Source organism: Anser cygnoides, chromosome 13 (genome assembly GCF_040182565.1).
Source record: "Anser cygnoides isolate HZ-2024a breed goose chromosome 13, Taihu_goose_T2T_genome, whole genome shotgun sequence".
NCBI classification, from domain to species: Eukaryota; Metazoa; Chordata; class Aves; order Anseriformes; family Anatidae; genus Anser; species Anser cygnoides.
The window spans coordinates 21,913,353-21,930,911 of NC_089885.1; the positions used below are offsets into that span (position 1 = coordinate 21,913,353).

Here is a 17,559-nt window from a genome sequence, read left to right on the forward strand (position 1 = left end):
TTTTCAGTATTGATACTCAATAACCCATGTATCAATGCCACTTAAATGTTTATAACAAAAGGCTGCAATGTCGCGTTTCAGGCATGTTTATCGTGTCACCAACAAATTCATCGGAATGCACCCATATGTCCACTCTGCAAAGCAAAGAGCCGATCTCGGAATCCCAAAAAGCCCAAGAGGAAACAGGATGAATGAAACCCAGAAGACTGACGAGCAAAATGTGACCTCTTCCACTACCCTTCCAGTAGAACTGTAAATTTGGCCAGACTTTACTGAAGTGCAGACTCAAGTATGACCAACCCATTGTTTTCTATCCAATGCAATGTAAGCACAATGTTCCTGTCCTGTCTTAATTTCCTTCTGGTCCTTAGGATTTAGTTTTAAGAGAATAAGTACTAATGGTGCTACAATTTAACATTTTAGTCATTCCATCTTTTGGACTCATAAGCAACACAGAATTCTTATGCAGGTATCCTAAATGCCAGACTACACCTACTGGCCAAATGTGATTACTACAAATGCTTTTATGTATTTTTAAAAACAGATGTTACTAACAGATTATTCTTATTTTCCTATTTTCTGATAACAGGATACCATTTGAAATGCAGAAAAATCTGTTTGTTTGTTTGTTTCACTAAAGAACAATTTGTTTTCCATGCTGGTACGATTGTGTAGGCTTGGGTATCAAGTAGCACTTTTTTTTTTTTTTTTAATGTGGGACATGTTCAGGAAAAAAAAGAAATGGTTTATACAAGAAATCAGTGTATTAAGGACACAAGTGAATTTTGATTTATTGGAGTTTGATTGTATCATTCCATCAAATTTGGCTTAAAATTTGGAGGAGGGATCCAGTTATAGTCTGTGTGTGAAGTACTAAAAATGGCATAATTTGTGTCATCTTTAACATCTTAATGTGATATTATTTTCAGCAGTCAGAAGACTAATTGATTTAAATATAAGGTTTAAATTAATACATTAGTAGTCCTCCTAGGCTCTAGGGCAAACAAGCTTACTGTAGTTCTCTAGGAAACATGCATCAAATACCCCAAACCTCTATGTCCACAGACTACAACAGTAGCCATTCTGCACGTCTCCCACGTTTTCTGCAGAAATCTTTGGCAGACGTATCATCTGTTGGATCACAGGGAAGTTTAATAACATGCGCTGGGAACAGTGTCAACTAAAAAATGATGTATTTCACTAGAACTGCCTGTTTTTTTTTGCTTCCTTTTTTTGGGGGGGGGGTTGTTTTTCTCCCTGACCAAAACTTCCTATTGTTGTATCTTTTAATAAGCCGTTATGAAGTTAGTTTTTCATCCTGTTTTTTTTTTTTCTTACTCTGCATGTGTGACAAAAGAACCCCAATTAGAGGATCCTGCAGACCCCTCTCTTTATCTCTGTCTTCCCTATTTCATCTCATGCAGCTGCAGTTTTCTCCAACAGGGAGGGTGGCAGTGACCCAACTACAGAACAGGGCCTTCAGACTTACTCATTTCTAATTCCAGTTTTGTCACCAACTTTGTTGACTAAACTGATCTTAAGTATTATATATTCTTTTCACTAAGTTCAGGAGACAGGGACTGCCTGTTTGCATTCAGCCTCTCTTTTTAGCCCATGTTTTCTTCTACTATTATGCTAGATTGGATATATTGAGAATTTTGCTTGTTAAAAACGAAGGACAAGGAAGCCCCAAGTCTCTGGTCAGAACTTTGTGAAATGCTGTGGACTCTACAAATACACATAAAACACTTCTACTGTCCAAATCACACACATTGCCATTAATTTCCAAACTCATCCATAAAGTACATGAATATTTTATTGAATATAGCCTTATAATTTATGCCAAGTTCAGTCAGTATTCTCCCATTTTAACGTTTGATAGCCAAATAAACATCTGTCAACAGTAGAGGCAGAATATGGACTATGTGCCCCTGACAACATGTAAAAAGCAGATTCTGTGAGCTGCATTACTGGGATTCGGTCTCTGAGCGATGATGGAGGAGAGCATGACCCTGTCCTCCCTTCACCAGATGGCAGTAGTGCCCTAACTATCCTTCTGCATGTTTCCAACACAAATACTGGGTTCTGTTTTTAAATGTCAGAGAGGCCATATGCTGTGTATCCTACTCAGAGCAATTCCTACTGAGCTTAAAGGAAAACATACACAGAGTTAAAGAACAGCATATGGACTCTTTCCTCCAAACTGCATGCATGAAAACAGCATACTTTTATGGTAGATGTTGCTAAGTTTCAGAAGTAGTGACAATGGAGAGTGGGTGAATGGCTCGCAATGAAGTAGTGCATGAAGAGGCACAGATATGTAGAACTGACTTACAGTCCTGAAAGTCCCAAAATAGGTGGGGTTAGTCCAAGCTGTTCTTACTTTGCTGTTACTTTGCCAGGTTCTTTGTTTCTTTGGAGATCTCTAGAGCTCTAAACTGAAGCATGCTTAATGATTCATAACATCATTCTAAAACACCATTTCTTAACTTTGTATAACAGTTCTGTATTTTTACTTTTTTTTTTTTAAACTAGTCCTTAGTGCCCTCATGTTTAACAAGTTTTTTGTTAATATTTTTAAAGAGAAAAAGATGTGTGTATGACATACTGTGTTTGTATCAATCACATATTAGTGTTTAGAAATCTGTTTTCACATCCTTTATGAAGTTCAGTCATATGAATAGTTTGTGTTGCTGAGAATGAGTCAAACTACTTCAAGGAGACAAATCCATATTATTTAATAAGGGATACTGGGGGCATGGGGGGGGAGGAAGCAGTATCTTTCTTAGGGAACTATTAATATTTTCTCTCACAGATTAATTAAGAAAGTTAACTGAAGAGCTCTTCTTGTGACAGCCTTGGCCCTTTTTCTCCCTGCTACCTTTCTCAAGAGACTTGAGAGATAATTACGAAATACTGATTCCTTGTTCAGTTAGTCAGAGGAGGAAGCTGTCTGAAGAACAGTTTTTACTATAAAACTATGGCACTTCTGCACTGTGAAGCAACAATGGCCTCTTACGTTGTACCTAAAGTTCTTCCAGGATATTTCTTCACGTGGCTTAAATTCATTCTTATTTAGCTTAGATTCTCTTGATAGCCACAAAGAAACCCCTGTTGTGGATGCTGAGAGGCTATTTAAGCCTTGAATAGTTTACAGGACTTTTCCATTACTAACCTCTGGTTTGACCCTGGCTTTGTCATTCCCTTTTCAATGAGTAATCAAACGATAACAGAATCACTGGATTCTTTTGTTGTAGATGGTTTCCAGGGCTGTTTCCTACTTCCTCACTTGTTTCAAATGGTATAGTCCTGTTCTTTTGCAACCAAGTGGCACAGAATTCACAAGCCACCGCCCCGCCATAAGATCACACTAAAAGGATGAGAGCATTGTACTGTGTTTAATGACTTCAGAAATATTCACACCCAGGTCAGGGTTGAGTAGTTGTTCAAACTTTAGTGCCAAGGACACCATTATCTGTGGTGAAAAGCCAAATTCTAATAATTGCGCTTACTGAATTTTAACTTTAAATTTCTAAATGGCACACTTGCGGCTGACTGAACCTGCCAATGGCTTCAAGTTACAGAATCTGCTTGTGAAAGAATAGCCATTGAGGTGCTGTTCTAAATACCTGACTAACCAAGAAGTCAAGACTTTATTAGCACTTTAAATAAATAAATGAAAGTGCTTTCTCTTATTTTACAGTTTTCTAAGTCCTCCGACATGGGTTTTCCATTTTAGCATTTAGATATTTTAGCAATACCTGGAGTTTCACTGGCTTCTGTGTTCTAAATATTTTATTCTTCTGACCAGGAGTAACCTGTTAAAGTTGTCTGTACAGTCCTTTTTAATAAATGTTTGTTACATGTCATGCTTTCTTCATGCAGAGTATTTTCACAACTGTTATTTGCTTTTGCTACTGAGAAGCAGCCATATCCTGAAAGGTAAATCTCAGATCTCTAATTTTACAGTATGCAATTAGCCCCAATTCTGTTATGCCTTCATAGAAACTTTATGGTCGTAAATATGGGGAAAGAAATACCTGTGAGCTTAGAAAGTAGAAAGGAAAAGGAAATAGCAAGACAGACTTAAACCTAGCCAAACTTCTCAGTAACATTTCTTGAACACAAACCACTGTGTGCTTAGACTCCAAGATCTCTGCATCTGCATAACAGTCACAGAAACGACATCCGATTTCATGTTTGTTTGTTCTTTCTTCTCGGTCTCACCCACATGACCTTGGCTTGGCATGGCAAATGGAAGTGCTAAACCTTGATCGGGAAGGTGAGTGGAGAAAAGTTGAAAAACAGGGATGGTTTTTGGTTTGGTAGTCTATTGGTCCACCTCTGTGTGACTCTTCTTTTCAGGTGATGAAGAAGAAACTAGCAACATCCTAGTAGGTTTCTGTGGTCCGTGTTGAGGATGGATTCTGACCCCTGAGAATTAAGTCAAGGGGCAAATACTGTGTGTGTTGGGGAGTGGTTGGCAGAGGGAGGCGTGGAGTTGCCTAGCAGTTGTCTATCTGACTTCAGTAGCAGAGCAGGTCAGTTGACTACCGTTTTGCTTCTGAGGAGGGTGTTGCATTGGAAGCATCTTGGCTGGCGTGCCGTTCCTTAGGAGGAACTGTTCCAAGGAAACAAAGGAGAAAAAGAAAGAGGGGGAGGAGGGGGGAGGAGGAGGGGTGGTATTTAATCCCCACCAGAAGAATCCTTATTAGTTTGTGAATTTGATTGTTTTTCTTAATTATTATAGGGGGTGGAGAGAGAGAGAGAGAGAGAGAGAGACGACGCATTTTAAGCTTATATAAGTAATGGGTTAGTGATAGGACGGGGGGGGAAATCAGCATTCCCAATTAATCCAGAACACCTCTTGAGTTCTGTCTCACAACAATTGTTGGATTTGCACCCAGATGCCTAGAAACACTGAAGAGGCCTTGTCCCCGATTGCTATTCCGTTACCAGCAGTAACTGTGTCTGGATTCTCTAGATTTCTAAAAATGACACATCATACTCAGTCCTGGGCAGGAACAGATTTTGAAGCTGAGCTCCCTACCATAATCCTGGCTACAACATAGCGTGTTATCAAAGGTGCCTTTTAAACGACATTGATAGAAGCTCACGGGACAATAGTACCTACCCCTGGGTGTGGAAATGTTATCTATGAAGTAGGGAATTATCTGTACTGTACCGAGTATGGTAGCTACGGGAATGCTAATATACATAACGCGCACCAGATACAACGGGAGAATCCCGTAACCGAACGGCCTGTCCGAAATGGCAAGGGTTGTTACTGGCTATGTGGCAATCAAGCCAGGAAGGTTTTCCCCCTAGGATGGAAGGGAGCTTGCATCCTGGGGGGCAATAATTCCAAATGTAACTATTATTGAAGACCCACAAAGCCAAAGCCCCCCCAAGACTCTATGCAGAATTAAGAGGACTCCAGATGATCCTCTAGTAAAAAGAAACGGGGCATTTCACAGTTTTGCAAGGTGGTTTTTACCTTGGTTAGGGGTGAGTGAATTAGAAAAAGCTATTGTAAATATCTCAGTTCTAACTGAAGAACTAGAAAATAACACTCTGGGTGCGGTCCAGGCACTACGAAAGGAGGTAACAAGTTTGTCAAAAATAGTACTCCAGAATCGAATGGTACTAGATTTATTACTAGCCTCACAAGGAGGAGCATGCAATTAATGCATATAATTAATGCTAGTTGCTGTATACGTGTAGATCAAACGGGACAAATTTGACTGATCTCAAAAATGTTTGGGGAAAAAAAAACGAGATCCTACATAGAGCGGCTGAAGATGACGCTTCCTGGGGATTTAGAAACAGTTGGGAGAAACTTAACTTCGTGGTTACCTGAATAGAATTGGCTCAAACAATTATTTGTTGTTATAATAGTAACGGCATTGTGTATCTGTCATGGCCGTGACATCCAAAGAAAAATATTGCGCCCTAATGTTGGAAGAAGGTGGGGGATGCGAAGAGGTGCAAAAACAACAGTAGGAGTAAGAAAAGAAGGGGGGGGAGTTGTGAGAAACAGAGTTGTGTTTTTGCAATAGAAGGTGTTTTTTTTGCAGTGGAAAATTCCACTAACCTTGTATATTCAAAAGTGATTGTGCCGGCACGACAGTAGCATAGCAGCGGGGACTATGTTAAGAAGATAAAGGGAAGGTCCTGCTGTCCCAAAATAAGGGGGATAGCTAAGAAAAACAGGACGAGCAGTGCAAAATCAGTAAAAACAAAAATTACGGGCCCTCTAGTCACGAGAGAAGAAGGAGAGAAGAGAAAAAAAAAGGAAGAGGGGAAATTAATGGTTGATCAACTAAAATTGTACATCTAGGGTACAGTAGTGAGCGTCAAGTAGCTTGTGAACCTGTAGAACTCAGCCAGGGAGGAAACAGGAGGAATCAAGCGTCGGGTAATAGGGAATAATGCAAGGTTACGACATACTTGCAGGACGCCCGCCATTGCAATGAGAGAAGACCAAGCATACCTGACCTTATTAAAACAAACAAACAAAAAAGGCACCACAGGGGCAACCTCTGCCCTAAGTTGTGTAAAAGCATAAAGCTGTGAGGTTTTTTTTGGCCTTTTTTTTTTTTTTTAGCTTGCACATCAGCGCTGCTCCAGGAAGCCCTGCCTGCCGCTCTGCTTCCGCGCATGCGCGGAGCCGGCCGGCTCGCCTAAGGAGTGGGAGCCGGGCTGCACGGCAGGACCCCTGCCCGCGGCAAAATGGCGGCGCCCTTCTCCGGAACGGGAGCCGTGCCGGGACGGCTCTGTACAGGGCTGGGAACCGCGGGCGGAAGTAGCGTCAGGACCAACCTTCACTGAGGGCGGAAACACGCCGTGATTGGCTGGGAACATGAGGGCGGAAGTGCCGTCAGGGCGTGCCTTAACTGAGGGCGGAAACACTCCATGATTGGCTGGGAACCGAGGGCGGAAGTGGCATGCAGGGCTTGCTGGCACTACGGGCATAAGCGGCCGGGCTGTGCTTGGCTCGGCTAGTTATGGAACGGGACGGGCTTGGGCCGGACCGGGCCGGGCCGCTGAGGCGCGGTGCCGCAACGAGGTTGGTGGTCGGTGCCGCCCCGGGGCCGGCCGGGCCGGGCCGAGCCGGGAGGGGGCGAGGCGGCGGGCGGTTGGGGCGCCACGCGGTCAGCGGCTTCTGCGGAAACGGCCCTTGTGCGGGGCGGGGGCGGCGCCGCGCCGGAGCGGAGCGGAGCGGACCGGGCGTGCGGCGGGGTCTGCACTGCGCGGGGCTTCGGAGGGCTGGGGGAGAGGGGGGCGAAGCGGCGCGGGGGGGGGGGGGGGGGGGGGGGGCGGTTGCGTGCGCTTGGCCGACTCCCCTCTGCGTCGGATGGACTGCTCCGTCCCGCGGCATGCTGGGAGCTGTAGTTCTGTGGTGCGCGGCCGGTCTTTCCCCGAGCCGGGGCCGGGGCCGGGCCGTGCGCGCCGGGAGGCGCAGGTTGCCGCTGGCTGCGAGCGCGGCTGCCGGCGGTGAGGCGAGCGAGAGCCTTCGGGGGCGCTTCCCCGGAGCGTCGGGCCGGGAGGGGTGGGGGCTGCGGCGGCCGGGCGCGGGTCCTCGCTGCGCTCGATCGTCGGGCTGCGCCTCGGAGGTTTTCCTCCCCCCGCGTGCTGACGGCCGGCTCTCTCCTTTCCCTGCGGCTCACCAGGGCAGAAGCAGCTCCCCGCCGCTGGGACCCCCGTGGGGTTTGTCGCCGAGCGAAGGTGGCGCGGCAGCTGAAGGGAGGAAAGCTGCAGCTGGCGTGCTGCAGTCGCAGGTTTCCCAGGAGAAAGAGCAGCCCGTCTGTCCCAGCTGTCCGGGTAAGTCGCAGCGACCTCCGGGTGAAACCGAGGCGTGCTCGTAAACTTCCTGCAGCCCAGGCTCAAAGGCTTAATCGAATTTGCAGAAGCGCGAACTGCTCGGTGCGGGGAAGCACAAAGGAAAGCCACGTAGTGCCTGCCAAGCTGTAGTAGCTTCTTAGACCTAGAACGAATTGGCCTGTCGAGTTCTGTCTCTTTGTTGCTCAGTCTATGGTACGAGAGGCTAACCTTTGTCCCGCCTCAGCTTTCAGAGTTGTCCTAGAAATAAACCGGTGCTTGCAGGGCTTTCCAGAACGCTGGTTGTGGTCGGTCAAGACAGACGTGAGAGGCAATTTCTGCCTGTCTGTCTGTCTATTGGTTATGTCCCGAGAGTTTTGCTTTAACTGTGTGCAACAAAAGAGGCCTTGGGCCCGTACTGAGCAGCGAGAGAAAGCAAAACTCCAGGTAAGCTCTGGCCATGGCAAAGTTGCTTGGGAATTGAGCGGCTGGGGGTCTTTCCAGCGGAACTCGGTACGCAGACGGAAGCGTGACCTTTGAGGTCCCTGTCTGTCTTGCGTTGAAGCTGTGGTATTTGACCCATGACTGTATGGAGTTGCTAAATCCTAGAGGGGATGATAGAGACGTCCCTGGTTCAGCCTTTTTTGCCACAGTCATTGCAGAAATGTTGGAAAAGTGAGTATCATCCCTCTCTTTAAATTCACCTTTTAAAGCATTCTTTCTGCAGACTCCTGTCTGTGGTTTAGGTACTTGATTTGTGTGAAACAGAGCCAGACTTTCCTATTAACTAGCGCCCTGATTGAAATTGCCTGTCGTCGGAGGACAGGAACTATAAATGGTGCTTGGCAATTTAAAATCTCTTGGCTTCTACGGAGGCTAACTTGCCAAAGTGAGTAGGAAGTAGCCTAAAGTTCGGTAAAGACGCTGAATAGAAAAGGTCCTCTTCTTGATGGGGAAAGAGCTTCGCAGAACACGAGCTCTGTTTCCCGTAGGGCTCCCTACTTACCCACCCGTTCAGCGATTATTGCAGGCTTTGACTGGTCCCCTCAGGTCCGATATCGCACAAGCGTTGTGCCGCAGACGGTACCTTAGCTTACTTTCCATCTCGTGCTGCGTTACTTATACCCGCAGAAGACTTACTTCAGCGTCAAATAAACCCTGTGCGAAGCGTCCCCGACTCATGCCAGTGGGACCATCCCATTGTGGCTGGTAAAATCCAGGAACAGGACGGTGCTTGGAAGAACGTAACCTATGGAGGAGCAGGCAACAGTCTCCTGTTAGGCAACAGGTTTTCGAGACTGGTTTTGCCACCCCTCCGCGCATTTTGAAGGAGGCAGTCCCTAAGCTGATGCAATCCAACTGCATCTAAGCTGTAGGTTGTTACTTCCATAAGTTATAAAGGAACTTAACGTGTTTTTTGTTTTGTTTTGTTTTATTTTTTTTAAATCGAGGCTTGTGTGCGTGCGTTTGGCTTGTCCCGATGGCTGGTGTAGATAATCGCTCACGTGCCCCAAGGCTCCCTGTGCTGATGTTGGATCTGCCCCTCGGTAAAGGACGGCATCCCGTACGTTCAGCTTTTCTTCCTTACCGTCTCGTATGTATGTATGTATTTACTTTTCTGAAAGAAAGGGTGGATATTTCATGGGTCTCTCTGTGAGCGTATCGAACCAGGCAGCAGTAAATATGTGTAAGCGAGTAGGCTGCAGCATGTGCTGGGCAGTATCGGAGTGCTACTCTGCTAGCAGTGGAGAGCCAGGTGAAGGTGTAGAGGGTAAGGGCTTGTTCTGCCTCAGGTTGAACGGAAAGTTTCTGAAGTTGAGCATCCCGGGGGATGTTTGTAGGACTGTTGTTAGACAATAAAAGTTCAGATGGCTGTCGACAAAGGGGATTTTGTTGGCTCTTTTAGATAGCTATACCTACCGAAGATTGAATCGGTTACAAAAGGTTGTAGTAACCTCGCAGTCTCTACGTTCTGTAGCGTCTGTAGCAAAATAAACTGGCAGATGAATAAATGAGCAGGTACAAATACACGTGACTCTACAGCTGAGATAAAATAACATGCAGTTTCTTGTGTTTTGTCTTTCAAAGCACATTGTTGCTGAGCGCCTGAGCTTTTTGCTCGCGTTACCGAGGCAAGGAATGGCTGCGCTTCTTCCCCCCTCATCCCTCTCTTTTTTTTTTTCTCCTCTCCCTTGATGACAGGGACTCGAAATGTTTTCCTCGGATGTCCACGTGAAAATTAAATAAAAAAAAAAAAGGCGACGGTGGTGAACACTGACAGAATTGGGTGACTTTTTCAAGGTAGAGGGCAAAGAACGTGGAAATTTCTAGTACGTTAGCGTTACTCTGTTAACAGAACCAACGTACATGCCACTTGCTGTTCCTAGTTTTTTGGTTTGGTTTTCCTTTCAGTAGTCTCCCCAAAGGCTCCACAAAGGACACCTTGTGTATCTTTTCTGTTCTTCCAGGATTCATTCGTCAGGAAAGACGACCGTGAAATCTGAGGGCTGTGGACGAGGGCTGTGGAACCATCTGGTAGATGGTTGTTGCAGTTGCCTTTGGTCACGTCATTCGTCCTTTTAGCTTGCCCTTTACTTTACCTTGAGTGGAATTTTTCTTGCCACGCTATGTTTGCAGTGGTAACATTGCTGCCGAGGTGTTTTTTGACTAAAAATGATCTTAACTGTAGTAGTGAATTCACAGCGTGTGGCTTTGTGTACTGACTCCCATGATCACAACTTTTTTTTTTCTTTCCTTTGTCATAGATAGGAGAAAAGCTCTTTCCAGAGAGATGGAGAAGGAATTGATTATACCTCTGTCTCATCCTGTGAGACTGGAAGACGGTGAGTGACTAACTGTAAGCTGCAATTCTCAGGAGTCGCATGGCTAAGAGTCTCAGGTTCCTTCTCTGCCTGACCCCCAGGGCCTTAGGCACGGGAAATCTTAGGCTTAATGTTTTTCCCTATGAAATACTGTCACGCTAAGGGGCGTAGCTGACTAACTGTTACAGGTCTGGTCGGATTCAGGTTACTGAACTATCACGGTCACGGATTCACCAGTAACGTAGCACGCCCTCGCTCTAGTCGCGTTCAATGAGAACTGTCACGGCTAGGAACAATGCAATGAACAGCAATTTATTACAGCAACAAGGACACAGGTTCTTTGGATCGCCGGCGATAAATTCACTGTCCGCGAAAGCAAGCGAGCACGCATGAAATACACAGGTACTCGTCCTGGCTGTTAATGCATTAAAAGGCACAAAGGCTCTAGAGATTTCTAAGTTTCCAAGGAGACACCTGGTACAACCAAGCGTTCAAATATTACCCCACAGCGTCCCAGTGTGGGGGGAAGAGAGGCTCAGCCCGTCGACTGATCCTGGAAGTCAGAAAGGTATCCTTGGTGATGGTATCTTCCCTAACACCCCCTTTCACTTAAGACAGTTTACATCTATTTTCTCTCCTTTAGGTGGGGCTTGAGTGACTCTAGTCAGGCATACCTTGGTTATGTTTGGTGTAAAGTTTTCTTGCTTTCGTTTAAAGGTAGAGGGGTCTGAGAAACTCAGAGCATGCCCTCAGTGAGGGGTGGTCGCACCTTGGAGACACGGAGCTTTTGGGATGGAGGTGTGTTTTGGTATTATGATGATACTAGAATGAGCAAAAGTTCCCTAGAGTGCAGTGTTTTGTTAAAAACATGACAGGTCGTTGGCTCAGGGTAGCAAACGTGCAGCTTATCGGTCTCAGTGTGCACAAGAGCATCTGGTCGCAGAGCCTATCCGTGGTGTTTCCACTCCGCTTTACGCTCCGTCCCCTTCCTTAGAGTCAGCACACCAAGTTCCCCTAGTGCGATAGCACGTAAAGTTGGAGGCCTAGGGAACGCTTAGGTAGCGCAGCTGCCCTCCACCCTGAAAGCTTCTTCGATGCTGTATGCTTTCTTTAAAAGTTGAATATGAGTTTAATTTGCCTTGTTACTTAAGGCAATTACTCCGCAACTGCCCAAAGCAGCGACAGTGAGAAGCCCACTTCCAGCATCCGCTCCCCACGCAGGGACGGATGGACGGACAGACGGACGCCGCTCTTTGCCTTGCCCGCCAGGGGAAGGGGAGAACGACCGGGCAGGGAGCCCCACCGCAGCCCCCCTCCTGGGAGTCCTGCACAGCAGTTCAATAAAGTTTGCTTTCCGGCCCGTGCCCCCTTTGGTGGTTGCCATCGGGGGAAGTGGCTGTCGCCGTCTGTGTGTGGGTGCAGGTTCTGTAGCGGGGTGGGTGTGGAGGGGGGGGGTGGCCCCGTGTCCACCGGCCGCGGGATGCTGACGACCCCTCGGAGTGTGGGGCCAGCCCTGCCGGGTGGGGGGGCAGCTCGCTGCTGTCTTTGCTCCCCGTGCTGGGGGGACTGCTCTGGGTGGCGGGGGCTGCTTGCAGAGGCGCAAGTGGGGAGGGGGCTGGGGGTTCCCGGCAGGACCCCCAGGGCAGGGGATGGCGTTGTGGAGGCCGGGTCCCGGGGGATTGGCGGCTGGGGCAAGGAAAGCCCAGGCGGGGGTGGCATGGGGTGGCAGGCACAGGTCCGCGGGTGCTGGGCTGCAGGTGGGGAAGCCTGGGGCTGGCTCTGTGGTGTTTGCAGTGTCAAGCCGCCAGGAGCACCATTCCCCCAGCAAGCCGGGAGTTGTGGTCATTGGGCTCTGAGCATCCCGTTGCCCATGTTGGGTTCGTTGTTATTATCTCCTTGCCTTTTTTGTCCCGATAAAAAATGTACTGTTTCAGCTTGCCGCCGCTCAGCTTCCCAGCCGTGAGCGGCACGTTGCTCAAGGCAGACACTTCCTCCCTGAGGCGGCGCGGGGTGCAAATTTCTGCTGTTTTCGTTTGTGCTTTCTCTGAGAAAATAGTGTGGGAAGCCGTCCCTGCTGCCCTCAGGACGCATCCTGCCGGCGAGAAGCGGGTACTGCAGGCGGCGAGGGGCCACGCATCCGCGGTGGCGCCTTTGAATGCCCCCTTCCGCCACCTGCTGGTGAAAATCCGGTACTGCAGGCGCCTTGGGTCAGCGCATACGCTGTGGCGCCCCCTGGGGCCTTCTGCGCCACCTGGTGGCGAAAAGTGGGTACTGCAGGCGCCGCGGGGCCGCGCATACGCGGTGGCGCTCTCTGCGCCACCAGGTGGCGAAAAGTGGGTACTGCAGGCTCTGCGGGGCCGCGCATGCGCGGTGGCGCCCTCTGCGCCACCAGGTGGCGAAAAGTGGGTACTGCAGGCGCCCCGGGGCCGCGCATACGCTGTGGCGCCCTCTGCGCCACCAGGTGGCGAAAAGTGGGTGCTGCAGGCGCCTCGGGGCCGCGCATACTCTGTGGCGCCCTCTGCCGCCGCCTGGTGGCCAAAAATGGGTACTGCGGGGCCGCGCATGCGCGGTGGCGCCCCCCGGCGCCCTCTGCCGCCGCCTGGTGGCCAAAAGTGGGCACTGCAGGCGCCGCGGGGCCGCGCATGCGCGGTGGCGCCCCCCGGCGCCCTCTGCCGCCGCCTGGTGGCCAAAAGTGGGCACTGCAGGCGCCCCGGGGCCGCGCATGCGCGGTGGCGCCCCCCGGCGCCCTCTGCCGCCGCCTGGTGGCCAAAAGTGGGCACTGCAGGCGCCGCGGGGCCGCGCATGCGCGGTGGCGCCCCCCGGCGCCCTCTGCCGCCGCCTGGTGGCCAAAAGTGGGTACTGCAGGCGCCCCGGGGCCGCGCATGCGCGGTGGCGCCCCCCGGCGCCCTCTGCCGCCGCCTGGTGGCCAAAAGTGGGCACTGCAGGCGCCCCGGGGCCGCGCATGCGCGGTGGCGCCCCCCGGCGCCCTCTGCCGCCGCCTCGTGGCCAAAAGTGGGTACTGCAGGCGCCGCGGGGCCGCGCATGCGCGGTGGCGCCCCCCGGCGCCCTCTGCCGCCGCCTGGTGGCCAAAAGTGGGTACTGCAGGCGCCCCGGGGCCGCGCATGCGCGGTGGCGCCCCCCGGCGCCCTCTGCCGCCGCCTCGTGGCCAAAAGTGGGTACTGCAGGCGCCGCGGGGCCGCGCATGCGCGGTGGCGCCCCCCGGCGCCCTCTGCCGCCGCCTGGTGGCCAATAGTGGGTACTGCAGGCGCCCCGGGGCCGCGCATGCGCGGTGGCGCCCCCCGGCGCCCTCTGCCGCCGCCTCGTGGCCAAAAGTGGGCACTGCAGGCGCCCCGGGGCCGCGCATGCGCGGTGGCGCCCCCCGGCGCCCTCTGCCGCCGCCTGGTGGCCAAAAGTGGGCACTGCAGGCGCCCCGGGGCCGCGCATGCGCGGTGGCGCCCCCCGGCGCCCTCTGCCGCCGCCTGGTGGCCAACAGTGGGCACTGCAGGCGCCGCGGGGCCGCGCATGCGCGGTGGCGCCCCCCGGAGCCCTCTGCCGCCGCCTGGTGGCCAAAAGTGGGCACTGCAGGCGCCGCGGGGCCGCGCATGCGCGGTGGCGCCCCCCGGCGCCCTCTGCCGCCGCCTCGTGGCCAAAAGTGGGTACTGCAGGCGCCCCGGGGCCGCGCATGCGCGGTGGCGCCCCCCGGCGCCCTCTGCCGCCGCCTGGTGGCCAAAAGTGGGTACTGCAGGCGCCCCGGGGCCGCGCATGCGCGGTGGCGCCCCCCGGCGCCCTCTGCCGCCGCCTGGTGGCCAAAAGTGGGTACTGCAGGCGCCGCGGGGCCGCGCATGCGCGGTGGCGCCCCCCGGCGCCCTCTGCCGCCGCCTGGTGGCCAAAAGTGGGTACTGCAGGCGCCGCGGGGCCGCGCATGCGCGGTGGCGCCCCCCGGCGCCCTCTGCCGCCGCCTGGTGGCCAAAAGTGGGTACTGCAGGCGCCCCGGGGCCGCGCATGCGCGGTGGCGCCCCCCGGCGCCCTCTGCCGCCGCCTGGTGGCCAAAAGTGGGTACTGCAGGCGCCCCGGGGCCGCGCATGCGCGGTGGCGCCCCCCGGCGCCCTCTGCCGCCGCCTGGTGGCCAAAAGTGGGTACTGCAGGCGCCCCGGGGCCGCGCGTGCGCGGTGGCGCCCCCCGGCGCCCTCTGCCGCCGCCTGGTGGCCAAAACTGGGTACTGCAGGCGCCGCGGGGCCGCGCGTGCGCGGTGGCGCCCCCGGCGCCCTCTGCCGCCGCCTGGTGGCCAAAACTGGGTACTGCAGGGGTCCCGGGGCCGCGCGTGCGCGGTGGCGCCCCCCGGCGCCCTCTGCCGCCGCCTGGTGGCCAAAACTGGGTACTGCAGGCGCCCCGGGGCCGCGCGTGCGCGGTGGCGCCCCCCGGCGCCCTCTGCCGCCGCCTGGTGGCCAAAAGTGGGTACTGCAGGCGCCCCGGGGCCGCGCGTGCGCGGTGGCGCCCCCCGGCGCCCTCTGCCGCCGCCTGGTGGCCAAAAGTGGGTACTGCAGGCGCCCCGGGGCCGCGCGTGCGCGGTGGCGCCCCCCGGCGCCCTCTGCCGCCGCCTGGTGGCCAAAAGTGGGTACTGCAGGCGCCCCGGGGCCGCGCGTGCGCGGTGGCGCCCCCCGGCGCCCTCTGCCGCCGCCTGGTGGCCAAAAGTGGGTACTGCAGGCGCCCCGGGGCCGCGCGTGCGCGGTGGCGCCCCCCGGCGCCCTCTGCCGCCGCCTGGTGGCCAAAAGTGGGTACTGCAGGCGCCCCGGGGCCGCGCGTGCGCGGTGGCGCCCCCCGGCGCCCTCTGCCTCCGCCTGGTGGCCAAAAGTGGGTACTGCAGGCGCCCCGGGGCCGCGCGTGCGCGGTGGCGCCCCCCGGCGCCCTCTGCCGCCGCCTGGTGGCCAAAAGTGGGTACTGCAGGCGCCCCGGGGCCGCGCGTGCGCGGTGGCGCCCCCCGGCGCCCTCTGCCGCCGCCTGGTGGCCAAAAGTGGGTACTGCAGGCGCCGCGGGGCCGCGCATGCGCGGTGGCGCCCCCCGGCGCCCTCTGCCGCCGCCTGGTGGCCAAAAGTGGGTACTGCAGGCGCCCCGGGGCCGCGCATGCGCGGTGGCGCCCCCCGGCGCCCTCTGCCGCCGCCTGGTGGCCAAAAGTGGGTACTGCAGGCGCCCCGGGGCCGCGCATGCGCGGTGGCGCCCCCCGGCGCCCTCTGCCGCCGCCTGGTGGCCAAAAGTGGGTACTGCAGGCGCCGCGGGGCCGCGCATGCGCGGTGGCGCCCCCCGGCGCCCTCTGCCGCCGCCTGGTGGCCAAAAGTGGGTACTGCAGGCGCCCCGGGGCCGCGCATGCGCGGTGGCGCCCCCCGGCGCCCTCTGCCGCCGCCTGGTGGCCAAAAGTGGGTACTGCAGGCGCCCCGGGGCCGCGCATGCGCGGTGGCGCCCCCCGGCGCCCTCTGCCGCCGCCTGGTGGCCAAAAGTGGGTACTGCAGGCGCCCCGGGGCCGCGCATGCGCGGTGGCGCCCCCCGGCGCCCTCTGCCGCCGCCTGGTGGCCAAAAGTGGGTACTGCAGGCGCCCCGGGGCCGCGCATGCGCGGTGGCGCCCCCCGGCGCCCTCTGCCGCCGCCTGGTGGCCAAAAGTGGGTACTGCAGGCGCCCCGGGGCCGCGCATGCGCGGTGGCGCCCCCCGGCGCCCTCTGCCGCCGCCTGGTGGCCAAAAGTGGGTACTGCAGGCGCCGCGGGGCCGCGCATGCGCGGTGGCGCCCCCCGGCGCCCTCTGCCGCCGCCTGGTGGCCAAAAGTGGGTACTGCAGGCGCCCCGGGGCCGCGCATGCGCGGTGGCGCCCCCCGGCGCCCTCTGCCGCCGCCTGGTGGCCAAAAGTGGGTACTGCAGGCGCCGCGGGGCCGCGCATGCGCGGTGGCGCCCCCCGGCGCCCTCTGCCGCCGCCTGGTGGCCAAAAGTGGGTACTGCAGGCGCCGCGGGGCCGCGCATGCGCGGTGGCGCCCCCCGGCGCCCTCTGCCGCCGCCTGGTGGCCAAAAGTGGGTACTGCAGGCGCCGCGGGGCCGCGCATGCGCGGTGGCGCCCCCCGGCGCCCTCTGCCGCCGCCTGGTGGCCAAAAGTGGGTACTGCAGGCGCCGCGGGGCCGCGCATGCGCGGTGGCGCCCCCCGGCGCCCTCTGCCGCCGCCTGGTGGCCAAAAGTGGGTACTGCAGGCGCCGCGGGGCCGCGCATGCGCGGTGGCGCCCCCCGGCGCCCTCTGCCGCCGCCTGGTGGCCAAAAGTGGGCACTGCAGGCGCCGCGGGGCCGCGCGTGCGCGGTGGCGCCCCCCGGCGCCCTCTGCCGCCGCCTGGTGGCCAAAAGTGGGTACTGCAGGCGCCGCGGGGCCGCGCGTGCGCGGTGGCGCCCCCCGGCGCCCTCTGCCGCCGCCTGGTGGCCAAAAGTGGGTACTGCAGGCGCCGCGGGGCCGCGCGTGCGCGGTGGCGCCCCCCGGCGCCCTCTGCCTCCGCCTGGTGGCCAAAAGTGGGTACTGCAGGCGCCGCGGGGCCGCGCGTGCGCGGTGGCGCCCCCCGGCGCCCTCTGCCGCCGCCTGGTGGCCAAAAGTGGGTACTGCAGGCGCCGCGGGGCCGCGCGTGCGCGGTGGCGCCCCCCGGCGCCCTCTGCCTCCGCCTGGTGGCCAAAAGTGGGTACTGCAGGCGCCCCGGGGCCGCGCATGCGCGGTGGCGCCCCCCGGCGCCCTCTGCCGCCGCCTGGTGGCCAAAAGTGGGTACTGCAGGCGCCCCGGGGCCGCGCGTGCGCGGTGGCGCCCCCCGGCGCCCTCTGCCGCCGCCTGGTGGCCAAAAGTGGGTACTGCAGGCGCCGCGGGGCCGCGCATGCGCGGTGGCGCCCCCCGGCGCCCTCTGCCGCC

The 17,559-nt window shown here is 56.1% G+C and overlaps 1 protein-coding gene across 28 annotated transcripts in view; it reads left to right on the forward strand.

Moving 5' to 3' along the window:
* ZC4H2 (zinc finger C4H2-type containing) overlaps positions 1-17,559 on the forward strand; it is a 99,957-nt gene that overhangs the window by 14,463 nt on the left and 67,935 nt on the right. For 11 of the 28 annotated variants that reach the window (XR_010834794.1, XM_067005063.1, XM_067005064.1 and 8 more), the window contains 2 exons: positions 82-7,069; positions 7,674-7,824. Coding sequence is in view for 26 of the 28 variants with exons in the window: in XM_067005063.1 (XP_066861164.1) it covers positions 82-195 (114 nt within the window). In the remaining 2 variants the exon portion in view is untranslated. Of the gene's footprint in view, positions 1-81; positions 7,070-7,482; positions 7,498-7,673; positions 7,825-9,272; positions 9,386-10,023; positions 12,008-17,559 lie in introns of those variants that run through there. The other 17 variants (XM_067005057.1, XM_067005058.1, XM_067005059.1 and 14 more) reach the window with 17 other exon arrangements.